Below are 19,814 nucleotides of genomic sequence, written 5' to 3'. Positions count from 1 at the left end.
GGTTAATGTCACGTTTTAAAAAGAAACTCATTGGTGAATACACAGATTAGCCACAATAAAAGCTCCTTAAAGAATTATGACGCTTCCAACTTACTTGATATAGTAGGGCACTTTGTTTGGTGAGATGGCTCTCTCCCAGGGACCCTGGACAGAAGCTGAAAAAGGAAATAAAAAAAAAGGCAAGGAGGTCAAGTTCACTGCAAACAGGAAAGACAAAATTAATCTCCAGAATTACATTTTTACTCTGATATTGGTCTGTTTGCTCAGTTGCCCGTGAAGACAGGATGGATTAACTGGCTGTTCTGAAGTTTCTGTCCTAATCTAAGTGAAATTGAAGTCATTCAGGCAAAAGATAAATGCAAAGAGGGGGAAAAAAAAAACCGTTCCACTGCCATGCAGATAAGGAAGTGAATGAATAAACTGACCGGTTTTCTCTTATGTGTCTCCATTGGGTGCTTGTCTTATAATACTTCCTGTTGCTGCCTCTCAGTATCTTTTACTCTTTGATTGACTGGGTTTTATTAGTTTAGCAGCTGAAACATCCCTCTGTGATATATTTACATCCCAACTTATTGAAGCGCAAGTGCTATACTTATCACTCTGATGTGTTTGTTTTTCTCTGTATTTGGCTTTCACCGATTTCATTTACTTGTTATCAGTTTAATTGGAGCCTCAAAATGTCAGCTGACCAGCGTGATCTTATTAGACAAGATAACAAAAAGTGAGAGGATGGCATGCGGTACCAGAATGTAATAAAACTTCTGTGATGAGTGATGAATCCTATAGGTAAAATTAAATTTCACGTATGGGGAATTCACTTTATAATGACTTTATTGAGGATTAGTCCAATCAATCATCTTTCAACGGTGTTCGAAATGTTTCACTTGTAGCTTTTTTTCTTTCCCAAAGCCGGACTGTAACAATGCCTTTTCTACACTGTTTAATCGGTGGCTTTTTCATTCTTTTAGACAAAATGATCCTGTTAGGAGGTACTATAACATTTCCTCAACAATAAAATCTCCCCCCTGAATAGACTTTTAAGAAACTGGAGTTTGAAGAGACATAGAATGTCATCAGGAATATAAATATAAGAAGCATTCTTCTTAACATCTAGCAATTTCATGTGTATGTCCATTTTTCCCTGAAGTTTCATCCTGGTTATAATTTGAAGCAAAGCTGATGCCGACCATTATTTCCCACTATGAAAAGCTCCCTTCTAAATTAGTTTCACAGTAAATCCATTCCACAGTGTATTGAGATGTAAGAAAACGTCCAAGTGAATATATCCTTGACTATACTGTATAATATGCAAGAACAGCTTCTGAAAAAAGTCAACTTTGCCTACTGCCAGACAAATTCAAGGGTAATGAAACTACAGATTCTCTATTTTATATTGAGTAATAGAAGGCTTGACTTATCCAACATTCAACCAAACATGCTGCTTTGTACCTTGGTGAAATGTCATTAAAAAAGATACAGAACACAGATTTGAATTTAGCCCCTAATTATTCCTTTTCATTTTGCCAGCCAGATTTTTAAGATGGGGGAAAAGACATTTGTCTGCGGAGCTGAAGCCGTCCCTTGCCTTCTATCTCTGTCCTCCTTGTTCTCCCCTCTTTCTCTTTCATTCCCTGGCCTGCTCCCTCCTCTTGTCTGTTTCTCCTCTCGAGGTCTCAGCTCTCTTGCCCAGATTCGTTGACAAAGCAAACGAGACCAGATTTGAGAACCTGAGGCTGAACTCCTTAATGCACCTGGGCAGAGTCTGATGTTGCTGCGGAAACCTGAAGACCCAACCCCGCCTCTCAGGAAATAGGGTGCAGGGGCAGAATCGTAGCCCCGGGTGGTTCAGCACACTCTCTTCTTCAAACCACAGCATCATAACGGTGATGGATGTTAACTAGTTAACTAGACTTATTGTGCTGATCATTTTGCAATATTTACAAATATTGAATCATTATGTTGGTCTCTTGCAACTAATAGAATGCTGTATGTCAGTGATACCTCAATTTAAAGAAGCTCCAAAAATCACGGCATCATAAAAAGAAGAGAACTCCAGAGAGCCTTTAGGCCAGCCCTCGCTGGCGGTATTGCCAAGCCTAAGAACGTCTAATCTGAGAAAAAGAATGGCTGTTCTTTTCTTATAGGTCTCTATAGTCTGCCCCCCCCGCCCCCACAATTTCTTTCATTATCCCTTTCCAGTTCTTTATTATTCTAATGGTCCAGAAAGTCTTTCTGACTCAGAGGATGCTGGGTATGTCACCTGGCACTGGAAGGTCAGGTTGGAGTTTCTACAAGCTTCCTAGGTATCTCTCAGAGAGAAGCGTGCTAGAGACGTCTGCTGGCCGGGGGCTCTCTGCCTGAAAGAAACAACCTTCAAGCAAAGACTCTAGGAAGAGCCCAAGAAAAAGCAGCGGTGCCCAGCTGAGCAAATGGCTAGACCTGCATGGAGTATCTGTAGTTGACTTTGCATTATAAACAGTAAAAGCAAAACAAAACAAAACAAAAAACACCAAAAAAACAAGAAAAAAAAATACCAGAAATCAGAATATGCTTGAACTAAATAGTTGAAAAGATTTTAAGAGACATTCTACAACATTGTAAGTTCCACGTCAATATGAAAGTTCAAGCTTTTATAAATGGAGTTCCTAATTGTTCAATGTTTACAGCATATATAAACTGTACACAAAAATTGTTATGTTTTAAAGAGCCTTTTGTCTTTATGTATAGCTATCGAATAGATCCAATGGGGAGAGTCACTGAATTTTCTTTTGTGCCGAAAGGTGTTTTTTGCCGTTTGACTCAGCTTATATATGTACCTCAGTAACTGCTCTGCAGTCACCATTGGAAACCCTAAAATTTTCTACTAATACAGGTCCTTGGTGCAAAAAACAAGAAGAACGGCCTGCCCTCCTCCCTCACCAGCCTCATGCCCTCCACAGACATGCACACTGGGACTACTTGCTTTAGAAATCACACACAATCGGATGAGGGTTCTAGTCAGTTGCGTTCAGCGCTCCTTCTCAAGACTGTTAAACAGTTGTTGGGCAATTTTGCTCGGGCCTGCCACAGCATTCTGGTCTTGCATATATTCAAAGCTGATCAAATACACAGTAACTGTCATTGGTGAGTCCCAGAATTACCGTTTCATTTCTTGCAGGAGCGCTGACGCCAACAACAGCTGTTTCTTATCTCGGTCTACCAGTGGAAGTTTGTCATCCTTCACAAAACCGGCCTATGTACCAGACACACACATCATTTGTGCCTGATGTGTCCATTTTTAGTAGCCCATCAAAAGCAGATTTATTGGCAAATCATTTTATATGAGACTGTGCTGTACTTCTGTATTTTCCTATGGAGATGGTTCTATACCCGCTCTGTGCCATTCCAATACAGCTTTGTGATTCAGGTTCTCGAGGGTAAAAACCACGGCAGCAGCATCATGGGGGTATTGTCTGCTGAATTTATTTTTTTAAAGATTTTATTTATTTAGTTTTAGAGAGAGGGGAAGGGAGGGAGAAAGGGAGGGAGAAAGAGAGGGAGAGAAACATCAATGTACGAGAGATACGTGCTCCCTTACTGGGGACCTGGCCTGCAACCCAGGCATGTGTCGTGACTGGGAATCGAACCTGTGACCTTTCATTTTGCAGACCAGTGCTCAGTCCACTGAGCCACACCAGCCAGGGATGTCTGCTGAATTTAAATAGCAAGCCACCCATGTGTTTATTTATTCCAAAACCAACCTCTGAATTTCCCCCATGCAGTTAGTCATTAAGAGCAAGAAAGGGTAGCAATTCTACCTTCAAATGCTTTTCGTCCCTGGAGGTGACAGGATCCAATATTGTGCCCAAGGTAGTTTTGAAAATCACAAACACAGGCCACCATTTGTTTAGTTCTTATTTCAACCATTTTTTAATGCGTGACGAACAGAATGTGCCGAGCGATGCACCCCGGTGTTAAGCCATATTTTAATCGACACAGGGGCCTAACCAGAAAATTAAAAAGAATGCTAATGTTATTCAAACTGTGCCAAAAGAGCACTCTCTGGAATTCAGACCCACATAGAGGCATTAATCTTTCACTTTTGTTATATTCTGTGGATTTGCAGTTTGATAACATAGTTGGGTCAAAAAAAGTGGAGGCAGATTATGAAAATAAATACTATAGCATTCACTGGAGGCAACATAGAAACTTCGTTTATGGGTTAAGAAAGAGGCGTTAGCAGAAATGGAGATCATGGGGAGGGTCATCAGTGGGGAGAGGGAGGGGGGATGGGGAAAAGGTGCAAGGAATAAGGAGCATAATTGGTAGGTACAAAGTAGACAGGTTAAGAATAGTTTAGCACATGGAGAAGCCAAAGAACTTATATGTGCAACCCATGGACGTGAAGTAAGGGCGGGGGGGGGGGGATGCTGGAGGGTGGGGGCCAGTGTGGGGCGGAGGGGGATAAAGAGGAGAAAAAATGGGACAACTGTAAAAACATCATCCATAAAAGATCCTTTAAAAAAAACGTGTTCGGAAGGGGTGACCAGGCACTCTCACCTGGCTCCTGAGGAGTATACAAATTCCAGTAATGGTTTTATGGACGCATTCTTCTTCTTCTTTTTTTTTTTTTAAATTTCCCTTCCTTTTAATTTTGAGGTTTTGAAAATTTTTGCATTTTTTATTGTTGTTGATATGACACATTCTAGCAAGGAGACAGACTCCAGAGCAATGCCCTGTTTTCCACTGTGTCCTCCACTCCCCTCCACACCTAGACATCTTTTTAGGCATTTTTTCCTCATCTCCCTACCCCACCCCAGGAAATTTTAATACCACACATAATCATATATACCTGGTTATGTATTTTCTGTATCTGTGCTTTACCTAAAAGAGAGTAAGATTGTTTTTTTTGTTCCCCTGCTGTCACCCCCTTGGGGACAACATCACTGCCATGGAGGAAGCTGGATCTAGGAGAGGGGTTGGAGGAGGAGACAGGAAACTGGACCTCAAGCAGCTTATTTGATCCTCGTCCTGACCTGTGAGGTAGGCATTACTATGATTTTCACTCTGCAGATGGTGAGACAGTTATGATCACATGGAATACATAGCGAAGGTCCTCCCTCAGTCAGGAAGTATTAGATCCTAATTTTTATTACTCACACGGAAGTCAGGGCATTCGGGAGATGGAGAAAACACGCACGTTGTGTGTCTACTAGGGGCCTGCCACTGCATGCTCCTCAAGGCGATCCCCGAGCACCTTATGAGGTCATGCGATCCATCATTCCGCACGAAGCCAGGGAGGCTCGGTAATGGTTAGTACACTCGCCCACGCTGTGTGCGGCTAGCACAGACGGCATTCAGAATGGCAGTGCGGTCTGTCTAGTGTTTCTTTGTACTTTATGTTATCATGGGTGGTACATAACAGGCAGTCCCTAAATATCTGCCCAACAACGGAGTCAATAAATACATCTTAAAAGGGATTAACTGTGATGTCATGTAGTCTAAGCTCTCTGTACTATCTGTGATACCTAAACTGACCCTCTACGCCAGTTCCACTAGATCCACCAAATTATTGCCCGGGGGCTGTTTGAACAACTTCATTGTCCCCAGATCTTGGGAGGGTTGTTTGGAATTTCCTAGGGCTTTGGTGGTGGTGAGCCCCAAATTTCTTTTATTCTGGTAAAAATCTGGCTCCTCATGCTCTGTAATCTCCATCACTGTCGGTCCTGTTCTGATGTCTAAATTAAATCATGTGGTCAGTTCAGAGAAGCTATTTCAAAAGAACTAAGAGGACACTTATTTTCATCTAAAAGGCAAAAACACAGCCTTGGTTCCTAAGGAAACAGAAACAATACCTGGCATCACTCGTCAGGCATCGCATTTGTACGGAGCGAGCACCTACTACACCAGACACCCTGCAAAGTGCCGGCGCTAAGGCAGCACACAAGAGTAGGTGGGGCGCGGTAGACAAAGAGGTTCTATGCCCTCAAACGTCAGTGTTTCATGAGGGTAGGTTTTATGTTTATTTATTTATTTTTAGAAGTATTTTTAAATTTTAATTGTTGTTCAAGTACAGTTTTCTACCTTTTCCCCCCATCCCAACCCACCCCCCCTCCAGCCCTCCCCACCTCCCTCTTGTTTCCACCCTCCTTCTTATTGTCCGTGTGTCCTTTATACTTGTTCCTGCAAACTCTTTCCCCTTTTCCCCTGAAATTCCCTCCCCTCTCCCCTCTGGTCACTGTCAGCCTGTTCTCAATTTCAGTGTCTTTGGTTATATTTTGCTTGTTTCTTTGTTTTGTTGATTAGGTTCCTGTTAAAGGTGAGATCATATGGTATTTGTCTTTCACCTCCTGACTTATTTCACTTAGCATAATGCTTTCCAGTTCCATCCATGCTGTCACAAAGGATAGGAGCTCCTTCTTTCTTTCTGCTGCATAGAATTCCATTGTGTAAATGTACCATAGTTTTTTGATCCACTCATTTACTGATGGGCACTTAGGTTGCTTCCAGCACTTGGCTATTATATATTGTGCTGCTATGAATATTGGGGTGCATGGATTGGTGTTTCAGGGTTCTTAGGATATAATCCCAGCAGTGGAATTGCTGGGTCAAAAGGCAGATCCATTTTTAGTTTTCTGAGGAAATTCCATACTGTTCTCCACAGTGGCTGCACCAGTCTGCAATCCCACCAACAGGGCACTAGGGTTCCCTTTTCTCCACAACCTCTCCAATACTTGTTTGTTGCTTTGTTTATGATGGCCATTCTGACTGGTGTGAGGTGGTATTTTGTTGTGGTTTTAATTTGCATTTCTCTGATAGCTAGCGATACTGAGCATCTTTTCATGCATCTCTGGACCCTCATGAGGGCAGGTTTTAGATGAACGTATATTTATAATGGGAGTGTACCTGTCTGAGTCCTGGTGGCAACCAGATGTCACATTCACACTGGCTAGCATGAACAGGGTTTAGTAAAAGGGCTGGTCACACAGTCCTGTGCAGGATGTGGGCAATCCCAAAGGATAACAGGAAGCCATTACCACTCTTAAGTCTGAGGGGCAGGGAGAAAGAACCACTGCCAGAAGGGTGAGACAGGGATGGGGCAGGAGGGAGAAGGAGGAGAGAGCAGGTGAGCCTCCGCTGAGCCCCAAATGAACAAATATGCACGTGCTCTGGTGAAGAGGGTCACGGGACAAGATCTTTGGTCCAGGGAAGCAGGCTGAGAGGGAGTGTAGGGAATAGGCCTTCTGACCTGTTCTCCATCTCCCCACCCATCTCCTCCTACAGCTGTCCATTGGCTGAGCCCAACCCGAAGCTAGAGGGCTGGGTGTCCCATTCATGGAGCCCACACAGGTGAACCTTTCAAGGCCCAGAGCAAGGCAGGGAAGTGTGGAGTGTGTATGTGGAGGGGCAAAGTGAATCAAGAGTGGCTGGCTCCCCAGAGAGGTGGCTTTGGCCCTTTTCCCACCCATCTTCCTGCCGGGAACATGCATGTGATGATGGCTGGAGCTCTAGAAACCAGGAGAATGGAAGCCACCTTGGTTGCAATCCCTCAGAAGCAGATATGGAGACAAGGAAGTGAGTACAAGTAGTTTGAGCAGTTATTCAAGGAAGCACTGGTACAGGAAGTGGAAGTAAGGCAGCGAAGGGACAAAAACACAAGAAAATATGAATGACTGCTTTGGGCACCTGGGGTGCAGGGCAGCTGAGGGCTTCCGTGTAGATTACGCTTCTGAGTTATCTGCCCCCCTTCCCAGGGGCGAGGGAACTGGAGTATTTATTGACTATTGCTTGAGGGATACTCCTGGAGTATGGAGGGGGGTCATTAACCCCCTGGCGCTTCTGGCCTGCCCCTTGTACTGGTGAGCCCACTCCAATGGCCAGAGAAGGCCTCAAAGTCGGAGTTGTAGGTGTGTGCAGTTGGAAGTCTGGGTTTGGTGTGCCTAGGTGTTGTGAATTTGGGCAGGGCCTTGACAACCCTTGTTATAGAAAGCACACACTGAGAATGAGAAAAAAATGGGACTATGTGAGAAATCTGGGTTGCCAATGAATACGTGTTTACCATCCCAGCTTATTTCTGGATTCCTATGGGAGAAACTTATAAACACCTATTCTGTGTAAGCCTGTGTTGAGTTTTCTGTTACATGCAGCCAAATCTGCTTCTTTTATTTTTATTTTTTTAAAAGATTTTATTTATTTTTAAAGAGGGGGGAAGGGTAGGAGAAAGAAAGGGAGAGAAGCATCAGTGTGTGGTTGCCTCTCACATGGCCCCATGGCTCACATGGGGACCTGACCTGCAACCCAGGCATGTGCCCTGACTGGGAATCGAACCAGTGACCCTTTGGTTCGCAGCCCGAGCTCAGTTCACTGAGCTACACCAGCCAGGGCCCAAATTTGCTTCTTACTGAACTACTACCACTCACCCAAACCATCTAAGGCTGCTCACATCATTCCAGGCTCACATTTCAAATGGCTAAACAGTATTCCACCCTTGGATGCACGGTGATTTATTGAAGAAATCGGTTGTTTCCAGTTTTTTCACTGTTACAGGTGAGATTGCAATGAAAATCTTTGTAGATAAATCTGTGCGTGTAGTTTTGTTAATTTTCTTAAACACAATGGCTAGAAGTATAATTCTTTGATGAAAGCCTATGAGCATTTAAAAGTCATTTTATAGAATTACACTGGTGCCAGCAGGAGTCTTTCTCTATTGATCTAGGTGGAAAGAGAAAAAATTCCTTTTCTGCAGGTCCACGGCATCTAGTTGGTATAATTTTCAAGGCACATTACATATACTGCTTGGTACAGGGGATTATTTGAGAACATGCGTCTCATACCCCCACTTCCCACGATAGATTGTAAACGTTCTCAGTTCAGAAAGGCACTCAGTACCTTGGCTTTCTATCTCAAAGACCAGCCCAGTGTCTTGAGAGGTATCTGGTGCAGGAGGACAATGTCCGGAATGCAGATTCAGAAGAATGAGATTTGAGTCCTGACTCCGCCATTACTGCTTGAACTTAAGCAAGTCTCGCCTTCTCCGTGAGCCTTATTTTCCTTATAGGCAAAATGGGAACAATGACATCTCCCTTCCCCAACTCTTGTCAAGAAAAAATTAGAAAGTAGACAATGAAACTGTTTTGCAATATGTTAATTAGTATGCAAATAACGTCTGTAATCACATACCTATGGGATGCTATGTGAATGGTGGTAATCCTAGAATCGACCTCTCCACTTCACCTGGGCAGCATTTGTCTTCAAACCTTGCATCCACTCCTAGCTACTATTAACATGCCACGTATAGTCCAAAGTGTGGCACAGAGAAATGCCTTTGAACATGATCTAACCGCCTGGGCCTATGGTACTTCTTTATACATTTCTGTCTGCCTAAATCAATGGTGTCTTGCAAAGAGATCCTTCATCCTCTTAGGTAGACCAGCTGAACAGCATTCAACAGCATGAATGAGGAACAGATTAGTCCATATTTGATACAATGGGAGATAGAGGGCCACAGACTGTTTTATAATCAGAGGATTATGATGATGAAAAGATAAAAAGAACATTCCTGTGGTACTATATCCAATGGATTAGAGGTAGGAGAATGGGGTTCGAGAGTTAATTCAGAAGTGAATCTGGTATCCAGCGAAAGTGTGAAATCACAGACAACTCTAAACTTCTAAGGCTTAGTTACTAAGCAGTTGAAAATTTCACTGGCAGAAAAAAATTAGCTGGGAGGTAAATTTCAGGTAAATTACAATTTAGGTTAAAGTATTTGGAAGGTGGGTCTCTTCATTGAAACTCAAGTGAAAGAACCAGACCTTAAGCACTAGATGATAGCTGAAGCAATGAAAATGGATGGACTCTTGCTTTTCCCGCCATCTTGTAGCATGGGGGTCCTGCTGGGACAGGACCCTATAATGGCAAATACGTCTGGAAGGCTGTGGTCCGAGGCCATTTTTGCCGGTATAAGCAGGGTCTGTGGAACCAGAGGGAGCACATGGTGCTTCTTAAAATTGAAGGTGTTTGTACCCGAGATGAAACTGAGTTCCATCTGGGCAAGAGATGTGCTTCTGTGTACAAGGGAAAGAACAACACTGTCTCCTGGTGGCAGCGTGAACAAAACCAGTGTCATTTGGGGAAAGGAAGTCGTGCTCATGGAAACCGGAAACCATGCCTGGTTCCTGCTCAATTCTGAAGCAACCTTCCTGCTCAGGCCACTGCATGCAGAATCAGTGTCATGCTGTACCCCTCAAGGATCGACACTTACTCAAGAGTAAATAAATAAAATGGAATTGTTCTCTGGTAAAAAAAAAAAAGAAGAAAGAAAGAAAGAAAGAAAGAAAGAAAGAAAGAAAGAAAGAAAGAAAGAAAGGACTCTTTAAGGAAAGAAGGCTATTAAAAGAGAACTGTACCCTGGGGAACGCCCTAAAAAAGCTGGTAGTGATACAAAAGTCATCAAATAAAAACAGTACATAAACCAGAGTAAAGCAGAGTGAAACACGAGGACGGCCAGTGGTGAGGTGTGAGTGCCAAGGGGTTCCAAAGGACTAAGGGTGTAGAAAAGGAAGATGTATTTGGCCACAGATCCCTGGTGATCCCCACAGGGCAACTTCACGAGGGTGGGGAAGGTCAAACCAGATCACAGAAGTTGAAGGAGGGGGTAGACAGAGGGAAAGACTAGGTCCTAACCAAGTGTTTGAGAAGTTGTGCATGAAAGGAGAAGATAAAGGGAGCGGCAGAATCTGTGAGGGTTGGCCATCCCTCTCTCCTGTTCTGTGAACCAGCCCATTCAATTCATTTACTATGGAATTTGCTTATAGTCTTCCTTATAATGTTAATTACACAAAAAACTTATTTCTCCTGCTTCTTTTACTTCCTAAGGTCATAATTAAGATAATAATACAGTGTTTAAATGTTCATGTCATTATTAATGCTGCATATAGATATATATATGTGTATATATATATTATATTTCCCCATTGCAATTGCTTTCTGTACGATTTCTATTTCCTTTCAATGTGATGCCTATAGTTTCTCTAGCAAGATTACATTTTCTGTCATTTAACTGAAAGGCCAAGTGAAACTGAACACTTTTCGAAACATGCAATTAAAATAAGAATAGTGCTTTATATGTCCGTATCATGTATCAAAAGTAAAGAGCCAATGAGAACTCTCACGTCAGTTACTAAACTTGCAAAGATGGGAAGACTTTTCCATAAAGATTTCAACAGCGGAGACAGATGGGCTGCATTCCAGAGGGGAAGGTCACCGGCGTGATGAATGGGGCCTCCGGTGTCTGCCATAGCTGTGAACATCGTTACGGCTAACTAAAATTCCTCCCGAATAACAACCTGTAAATATTATATGAGCTGTCAGACAGATAACACTAAGCTCCGAGACCATCACACGGGCTGAACGGAATACAGATGCTCCTCTGCTTGTGCGGGGGTTCCATCCTGATAAGCCCATTGTCAGCCTAAAATATCGAAAGTCAAAAATGCATTTAATACACCTACCCTACCTAAGCTTAGCCTGGCCGGCCTTAAACATGCTCAGAACAACCTACATCAGCCTACAGGTGGGCAAAGATGCGGGGTTTCATCTCAGCAGTCACTGTCTTCTTTTTCTTCTCCCCAGAAGCAGGAGACACAGATGGGCATTTTGGAGGCATAATGGGATACAAAAACACACAAAAAATGCAAGCTCCAAAGATTTCTGGCCACACAGTATGCTACAGAGTACTGGCTGTTTACCCTTGTGATCACCTGGCTGACTGGGAGCTCGGGTTCCCCGCCATTGCCCAGCTCCCTCAGACAGTATTATGCCACATATCGCCACCCCAGGAAAAGGTCATAACTCAAAATTTAAACTATGGTTTCCACTGCATCTGTGTTACTTTTGCACCATTATGAAGTCGAAAACACACAGGTCGATCCATTGTTGTGTTGTAAATCAGTCTGTACCACGCCGCTGGCCGTGTCAGTGCATTGTCAAGCCATTTAGAGAATCAGGTTTACGTTTGATCTGGGAAGTCAAGAATTCATACTAAACCACCTGGCAAGCCGACTGAGTTGCAGAGATAAATGCAATATCTAATACCCAGTGTTGCTGGCTGTAAACAATATTTGGTGGTGCGAACCATGAAAGAAATGGTCTTTCCAATGGACTTCCACGAAATTCCAAAGACCATATTGTCATTATTAGGACATTAGGGAAGTGGTCCAGCCTCATAAGAACAGAGGCAGGGTCTGTGTCTATATAGAGATGTGACCGAATTATGCTCGTGGAATTTCCGACGAACTTCGAACACAACTGGCTGACTCTGTGACCACTGAACTTCCCTCCAGGTGAAAGCGGCTCCAGTCTGCAGTCCATTTGGGTTCAGTCGGGTTACTAACAAGTCAGAGCAATATTGCCAGGTGCCTTCAGTGTCTCTCCAGATGCGCTTTTAAAAGACGGCAGGTAGTCAACACCATTTGCTGAACGCTCTCTGTGTGAACGGTATTGTATTAGGCACCAGGGAAATTTCAAGGAAAATAAAATTTGAAATCTGAGACGGTAGGGAGCAACTCAGATATTAAAAACCAAATGACTATAGATGGGATGTACATCCATTTAGAAAGCGAGAGGCAGGGAGAGCTAAGGATATGACAACAATGAGGAATAAGAGGGTGGGAGAGAAGAAATTCTGGTCCCAATTCTTTACGCCCTTGTAGAAGAATTACACATCTGCAGCTGACCTGTAGACCCATGAGTGTGAGAATGGAAGCTTTTTATTCTCACATAGGAGGGAGGGATGGAGGGAAAAGATAAACACAGTGGCAGACTGGAAGTTATTAAACTTCTCCAGTCTCAGTTTTCTCTTCTGTGAAATGGAGGCAATAGTAATCCTTATTCCAAATCCACAGGGTTGTCGTGAGGACTCAGTTTGTAAAATGCTTCCTTCAGTGGTAAGAGCAAAAAGTGCTCAGCAATTTGGATATTCCTACTCCTAGCCCTACTGTTATCGGCCTTAATACAGTGAGTTATCAGGATCCTTATCCCATCAACTGACTGACTGCCAGTGTGAGGAATCTGAGGTTACCCAGGCAGAGGAGAGAGGCTCTAGGGTTCCAGAGTTCCACTGACTATGAAAAGCTACTACCCAAAGTGATTAAAACTGCCACGGAAACAGAAGCCTAGAAAACAAGGCCAGAGAGTCATCCCTCTTCCCTCTCTCCCAGCCACTTCCCGATCCTTAAAAAATTGTATGCAGTTCTCAGGGTGGTGAAACATGAAAGGAGACAGACCTTCCCTGGGCATTCTGATGCTGCTGTCAAGGGCGAGTCAGTGGTGTTTTGTCATTTCATGTTAGTGTTGTTTAGGAACTCAAAATAAACGCCTAAGAATTTTTAGAAGGAAATAAAATAAGATGTTTTCATTTTCACTTACATATTTAGTTCTGATTTTTAAATTAAATCTCACCTTACCAAATGTACTACCTTTTTTTTTTTTTGTACTTAAATGAGTGTGGTTGGCTCCTGTTAGAGGAATTATCTAATCTGTCCTGTTTAAGACATAAGCCTTATAACCCCTGGCTGGCATAGCTCACTGGATTGAGCGCGGGCTGCGAACCAAAGTGTCGCAGGTTCGATTCCCAGCCAGGGTACATGCCTGGGTTGCAGGCCATGACCCCCAGCAACCGCACATTGATGTTTCTCTCTCTCTCTCTCTCTCTCTCCCCCCACCACCCCCGTTCCCTCTCTAAAAATAAATAAATAAAATCTTAAAAAAAAAGACATAAGCCTTGTTATCCTTCATTTCACCCTAAGATAGCAAGGTTTCTTTCTTTTTTTTTTTTAAGATTTTTTATTTATTTAGTTTTAAACAGAGAGGATGGGAGGGAGAAAGAGGGAGAGAAACATCAATGTGTGGTTGCCTCTCATGCGCCCCCTACTGGGGACCCGGCCAGCAACCCAGGCATGTGCCCTGACTGGGAATCGAACTGGCGACCCTTTGGTTTGCAGGCCAGCACTCAATCCACTGAGCTACATCAGTCAGGGTAGATAGCAAGGTTTCTAGTGAGCTTCTGTACTGGGCTCTGGGAGTAATGGTAGATTTGGTTCAATACTTTCCCTCTTTCCCTGACACTGCTAATAGATGTATCTGCTCCAGGCCTCCTGGGCCAAGTCTTTTGAATCAAGTCTCTTTCCCTTGATAGCTGACTTAGGTCAAGTTCCACAACGTGAACTCTCACTGTTTTACCTTTTAAGAATAAATCCCTCCTGTCCTTAACTCACACCATAAATGAGCTCATTCCGTTCCATTCTTCTGATTTTTTTCTCCAACATTTCCTGCTCAGATTTTCTCTTTCCAAGTCAAATTGCCCCCATGTTGACTAATCCTTCAATTATTCTCTCTCTTGTCTGCCTATTTCTAGCTCATTAAAACATTAGCACTCTGTAAAACCTATATTTATATTCATTATCCATACATAAAAAAATCCCTTTTCTGGACAAAAGGGCTATAAGGAAGCGATGCATACAATCGGAAAGGGGGATATTCATCATGCAAGAATGACTGAGGAGAAGGGAGAGCCTGATCCTCATCACCAAATATGTCTTGTAACCCTTGCCGAGTGAACTCAAGGGCCGGGCACTCAGAAGCACCCTTTGCTAGATTCCAGTCAGATGAAATACCTTCTACCTTGGATTTGCATATAGCCTCAGGGACAATGTGCATTAATACTAGTCTGTATAGACCTTGTCCTCTCTCTCACTGTAGAATTAATTCCTCCTTCCACTCTACTCCTACGACACTATTTATCACAACTATAGACAGTCATGATTATTTTTTTTATGTCTATGTCTTTCGGTTTGAACTTGAGTATCCCAAGGCCAGGATTCTGTGGTTCTCGTCTTCTTATTCCGGGGGCCTAGTGTTGGGTAATGAATACGTGAATGAATGCGTGCTAATAGGCACGGTATATCACATGTCACATCTTAGCTCAGAATCCTTCTGTCTTCCCTTTTTATTTTTTTTTAATCTTTACCTGAGGTTATGCTGATTGAATTTTAGAGAGAGGGGAAGGGATGGCGAGAGAGAGGGAGAGAAACATCGATGTACGAGAGAAATATTGATCCTCTGCCTCCCATATGAGCCCCGACTGGGACCCAACTTGCTACCCAGGAATGTGCCCTGATAGGGAATTGAACCCTCAACCTTTCAGTTTATGGGATGATGCTCCAATCATTTGAGCCACACCAGCCAGGGCAGTCTTCCCTTCTTATTAAGAACAAATTCCAAAGTTTTTAAACCACAGTCAGCAAGCCCCTTCCTGGCCAGGCTCTTGGTTGCTCCCTGAACTACCACTCACCATCTTGCCTCCTTGGCTTCAGTCACACTAGCCTCCTTGTTGTTCCTCTAACCCTCCAGGGGTGTCCAGCCCGCGGCTCATGGCCCGCATGCAGCCCAGGATGGCTATGAATGCAGCCCAACATAAACTCGTACATTTACTTAAAACCTTCTTATTGCTCATCAGTTTTTGTTAGCGTTTGTGTATTTAATGTGTGGCCCAAGACAACTCTTCTTCTTCCAGTTTGGCCCAGAGATGCTAAAAGGTTGGACACCCCTGCTTAAGCCATGCTCCCATCTCAGGGCCTTTGCACATACTATTTCCTCTATCTGGAACCCTTTGCCCCCTTCCCCTCCCCCACCCCCCATCTGCCTGGCTTGCTCCCTTCTCTACTCAAATGTTACCAGTCTGACCACCCCATTTAAAGAGTTCCCTTCACTAATTTCGCGTCTGCTTTACCAAACTTACGATGACCTGAGTGCCTTCTCGTATTAAAATGAACCTCATGACAGAGGATTTTCTTTAATTTCCTGTTATTTCTCCACTACCTAGAACAGAGTCTGAGCTATGTTGTTCAGTGAATAGACATCTGTTGAGTGCCAGAGTGAATCGATTCTTAGCTGGCTGAAAATGAAGTGAGGTTCCTAACTTTTTCAGGATATTACACTAGGCACTAGACTAAGTTCTTTCCTACTGAATTAGAGTGGGAATAACCTTCGGTGTGCCCAGTTATTCATTTAATCAAGGCATATTCTGCATCTACCTGCCAGGTGTTAGATGCATGCAATGACAAATAAAAAGAGCAATGCATGCCCTTTACCCTCGTGGTATACACACTCCAACCCATTTCCTTTTACGATATGCTATCGACTATCCTTCATTCTCACTCTTGCCTGTGGTTGGTCTGTGTGCTGCTGAGCTTAAGGTGGAAGGCAAGAGGACGACGTAATTTATGCTGTCCCTAAAGTCCTTACCCGTTAATGGAGGTCATGAGGTCAGACACCTTAAATAACGATCATCACTCCATATACTGGACAGAATCATCAACCTCATTAGGAAAGCATTAAATCAAATTCCCCAGGGACTAGAATGAGCCTGTTACAAGGCCTTTCTCTCAGATGCTCGTCAATGTCTGTCAGTTACACTGTTTACACTGCCCCCGCACAGACTGGGTTCCCCAGGAAGCAGCCTCTAACACAGAGTTGAGAGAGCAGGGGACTTAGTTGGGTGCACTGTGGGATCGACACCTGCGGAAGGGAGACTAAGGAAGCAGGAATGACAACAGAAGGAAGGCAAGCTGGGACACCGGCCCGGTGACAATCTTAGTCAACCCCACGGGAGCTCTTTAAAAATTTTTTTTGTAATCCTCATCCAAGGACATTTTCTCAGTGCTTTTTTAGAGAGAGGAAGGGAAAGAAAAACATCAGTGTGAGAGGAAAGCATCAATTGGTTGCCTACTGTAGGTGCCTTGACCAGGGATCGAACCCACAACCCAGGTATGTGCCCTGACAGGGGATCGAACCTGTGATGTTTTAGTGAATGGGATGATATTCCAACCAACTTAGCTACACCGGCCAGGGCCCCACAAGAGTGCTTGAACTAGAATAATAAGCATTCTCCTAAGTTGGGCCAAAATGGCCAGGACTTGATACTCCTGTGTCAGTCAGGACTTGCCCGTGGAAGCGGGGTGATCTTGGGCCATGCAGCTGAGGCAGTTCCTGAAGGGACAGACAGCGAGGGGATGGCTGCTGAGGACACACCTTTTCATTGCAGGGACTGGGAGTTTAGAATATTAGTCTCAGATGATTCCTGGGACATAGGTCATTCTGCTTAGTGTTCCATGTGACTCAATTGCCATGGCTATGTGCTGTCCAGGGGTTCGTATACAGCAGTGGTTCTCGACTAGGGGCAATTCTGCCCCCCAGAGGACACCTGACAACGTCTGGAAGCATTTTTGGTCACTGCACCTGAGGGAGGGGGTTGCTACCGGCACGCAGTGGGTAGAAGCCAGGGGTGTTACTAAACATCGTTCAGTGCACAGGGCAGACCCCGCAACAAACACTCATCTGGGCCCCAACATCAGTTGTGCCCAGGTCAAGAAAACCTGCTTGACAGCCTAGCCTGTGGCCTATATGAGGTGGCCTTAAATTTTCAACAGATTGTAAACAGCTGACCCAATCAGGCGTCACTTCTTGGAGACTCTGAGGGTAACACGCAGAGAGAAAGGTGGGTGGTAGAGAGTTGGGGAAGGGAAAAAGTCAGAAAGCTAAAGAGGAAACCCACCCCTGGCTGGCATAGCTCAGTGGATTGAGTGCGGGCTGCGAACCAAAACACTGCAGGTTCGATTCCCAGTCAGGGCACATGCCAGGGTTGCAGGTCATGACCCCCAGCAACCGCACATTGATGTTTCTCTCTCTTTCTCCCTCCCTTCCCTCTCTAAAAATAAATGAATAAAATCTTAAAAAAAGAAGAAGAAACCTGAAGCCACAAGGCAGAAGTAGAAGCCACAAAGCAGAGAGGAGAGAGTAGCCATTACGTTGTGCCAGTCGGAAGTCTACAGCAGCAGAGGGATATACAGAGAGAAGCAAACATATGCTTCGTGGGGACTGGTGTTCCTCGTCCTTCCTTATGTTTCCACGTATCCTTAAAATACCTCTCGTCCCCTAAGCCTATCCCTCCCTGTTCTTTACAGCCTTAAGGAGACACAGCACATAACACAGCAGCATCTGCAGTGGGCTGAAAACAAGAAGACTCTGCCATTGCTGATATCTGAAAGTATATTGAAAAATCCCAAGACAATGGTTTTTAAACCAGGAGCAGTTTATGTAAGGCTACAAAAGAACACAAATGCCTTTTGTCCTCACCTCAAAGTTCGCCCCGAAAAGGGTTTTGTAATCCCAAACTGGTTGTGCTCTCAAGATGGAAAACATCCAAATGGAAAAACGAAAGTAATGACTTTTGCCCACGGGGATGTGCTTCCACCATTTATGTTGTGCAAAGCTTTATATTTTGGGACAGATGACAAAAAAGCTACCCTAGGCCAAACTCACAAATGCCTTTATTTTCTGGGAAGTGTAAAAATATACCTTTCAGAGTCAGCATTCCACTAAAATAGTGTCTGCATGCCATGAAACTACTTTGGAACTACGGTGCTGCTCTCCCTGTCCTAGGTCCCTGTGAGGCCCAGAGGAACCTGTCACAAGGAGGAAAATGAAATAAGAAAGTGGCATGCCCTGCCTGGTGTGGCTCAGTGGCCTGAGCACCGGCCTGTGAACCAAAAGTCATAGGTTCGATTCCCAGTCAGGGTGTGACAGGACATAGCTGAACAGTAGCCATTGTTAGGTAGGAGCTGACCAGCAGCCGTTCCCAGACAGCAGCCTTTCCCCAGATAAGCAGTTATCTCAAGGTCGTACACTGGCCTTCACTTCTGCTTCTGTATGCTTGCTTTTAGCAGTTGTTCCCCGCCCCCTCCTTTTTGTCTTGTAATAAGTATATAAGCAAACTCCAACTTAAGCTCGGTGCCCAGAATTTGGAATTTATCTCCTCTGGGTCCGCATACGTGAATAAACCCCACTTCACAACCTCCGAGGCCATCTGAGTCGTCTTTTCCGTAACAAGGGCACATGCCTGGGTTGCTGGCCAGGGCCCCAGTAGGGGGAGCATGGGAGTCAACCACACATTGATGTTTCTCTCCCTCTCTTTCTCTCTCCCTCCTCCTCTCTCTATAAATAAATAAATAAGATCTTAAAAAATAAGAAAGAGGCATTTGTTTCATCTCTGCCATGCCACCAGACTAATTTCCACACAGGTATGTAAAGGAGAGGTAGGTAGTGATCAAGCTAACATCACCATTTAGCTTTAGAGCCAGATTATGTATGGGGTACCACAGCAGCTTCATAAAGTCTGGGAGTTCATGCAATTGGTGCTCCACACAGATCCCCCTTCCCCAGGGGCACACCCGTCTCCAGCCGCTGTGAGTGTCAGCTGGTACGGGCCCACTGCTCCCCTCTCCAGAAAGCCTCCCTCAGTGAAATGGGAACTGCCCTACTCCCCAGAAATCTGCAGCCAATGACAGGTTGGCATGGAGGAGCAAAAGCCCAGCTCCCTTGCCTAAACATGGGGCTGCCTCTGTGGTACAAGGTGTGCTCCAGAGCCCCCTGTGGGACAGGCTGAAGTCCATCTCCATCTCCTTGCTTAGCTTTACTCCCCGACCAGGAGTTCCTCTACCTTATCCTGCTTCCTTTACTCTGTACCTGAAAGCCACTCTCCTGACACATTACTTGTCCAAGAGTCTTTGCCTAGGGCTCTACAGTCAAGGAACTTTACCTAAGGCTAGGGTGACCAACCATCCTGGTGTCCCTAGGACTGAGGAAGTTTCCTGGGATATGGAAATTTCAATGCCAAACCCAAGAATATGCCAGCCAAACCAGGACCACTGGTCATCGTACCTAAGGCAGATAGATATTTGGATCCTGAGCTTTGCCTCCAGGGATTTGGGTGATGTGAA

General features: G+C 44.3%; 1 protein-coding gene across 5 annotated transcripts in view; it reads right to left on the bottom strand.

Annotated features, from left to right (window-relative positions):
* The window catches only part of DMD (dystrophin), a 1,939,942-nt gene that overhangs the window by 198,325 nt on the left and 1,721,803 nt on the right, over window positions 1-19,814 (bottom strand). For all 5 annotated transcript variants that reach the window (XM_045855895.1, XM_045855896.1, XM_045855898.1 and 2 more), the window contains one exon: window positions 95-155. In XM_045855895.1, the coding sequence (XP_045711851.1) occupies window positions 95-155 (61 nt within the window). The remainder of the gene's footprint in view (window positions 1-94; window positions 156-19,814) is intronic.

Source organism: Phyllostomus hastatus, unplaced genomic scaffold, assembly GCF_019186645.2.
Source record: "Phyllostomus hastatus isolate PE091 unplaced genomic scaffold, TTU_PhHast_1.1 phas_scaffold_12, whole genome shotgun sequence".
Classification (NCBI taxonomy): Eukaryota; Metazoa; Chordata; class Mammalia; order Chiroptera; family Phyllostomidae; genus Phyllostomus; species Phyllostomus hastatus.
The sequence above is the reverse complement of the archived record's forward strand: the minus strand, read 5'-3'. Positions and strand labels throughout refer to the sequence as shown.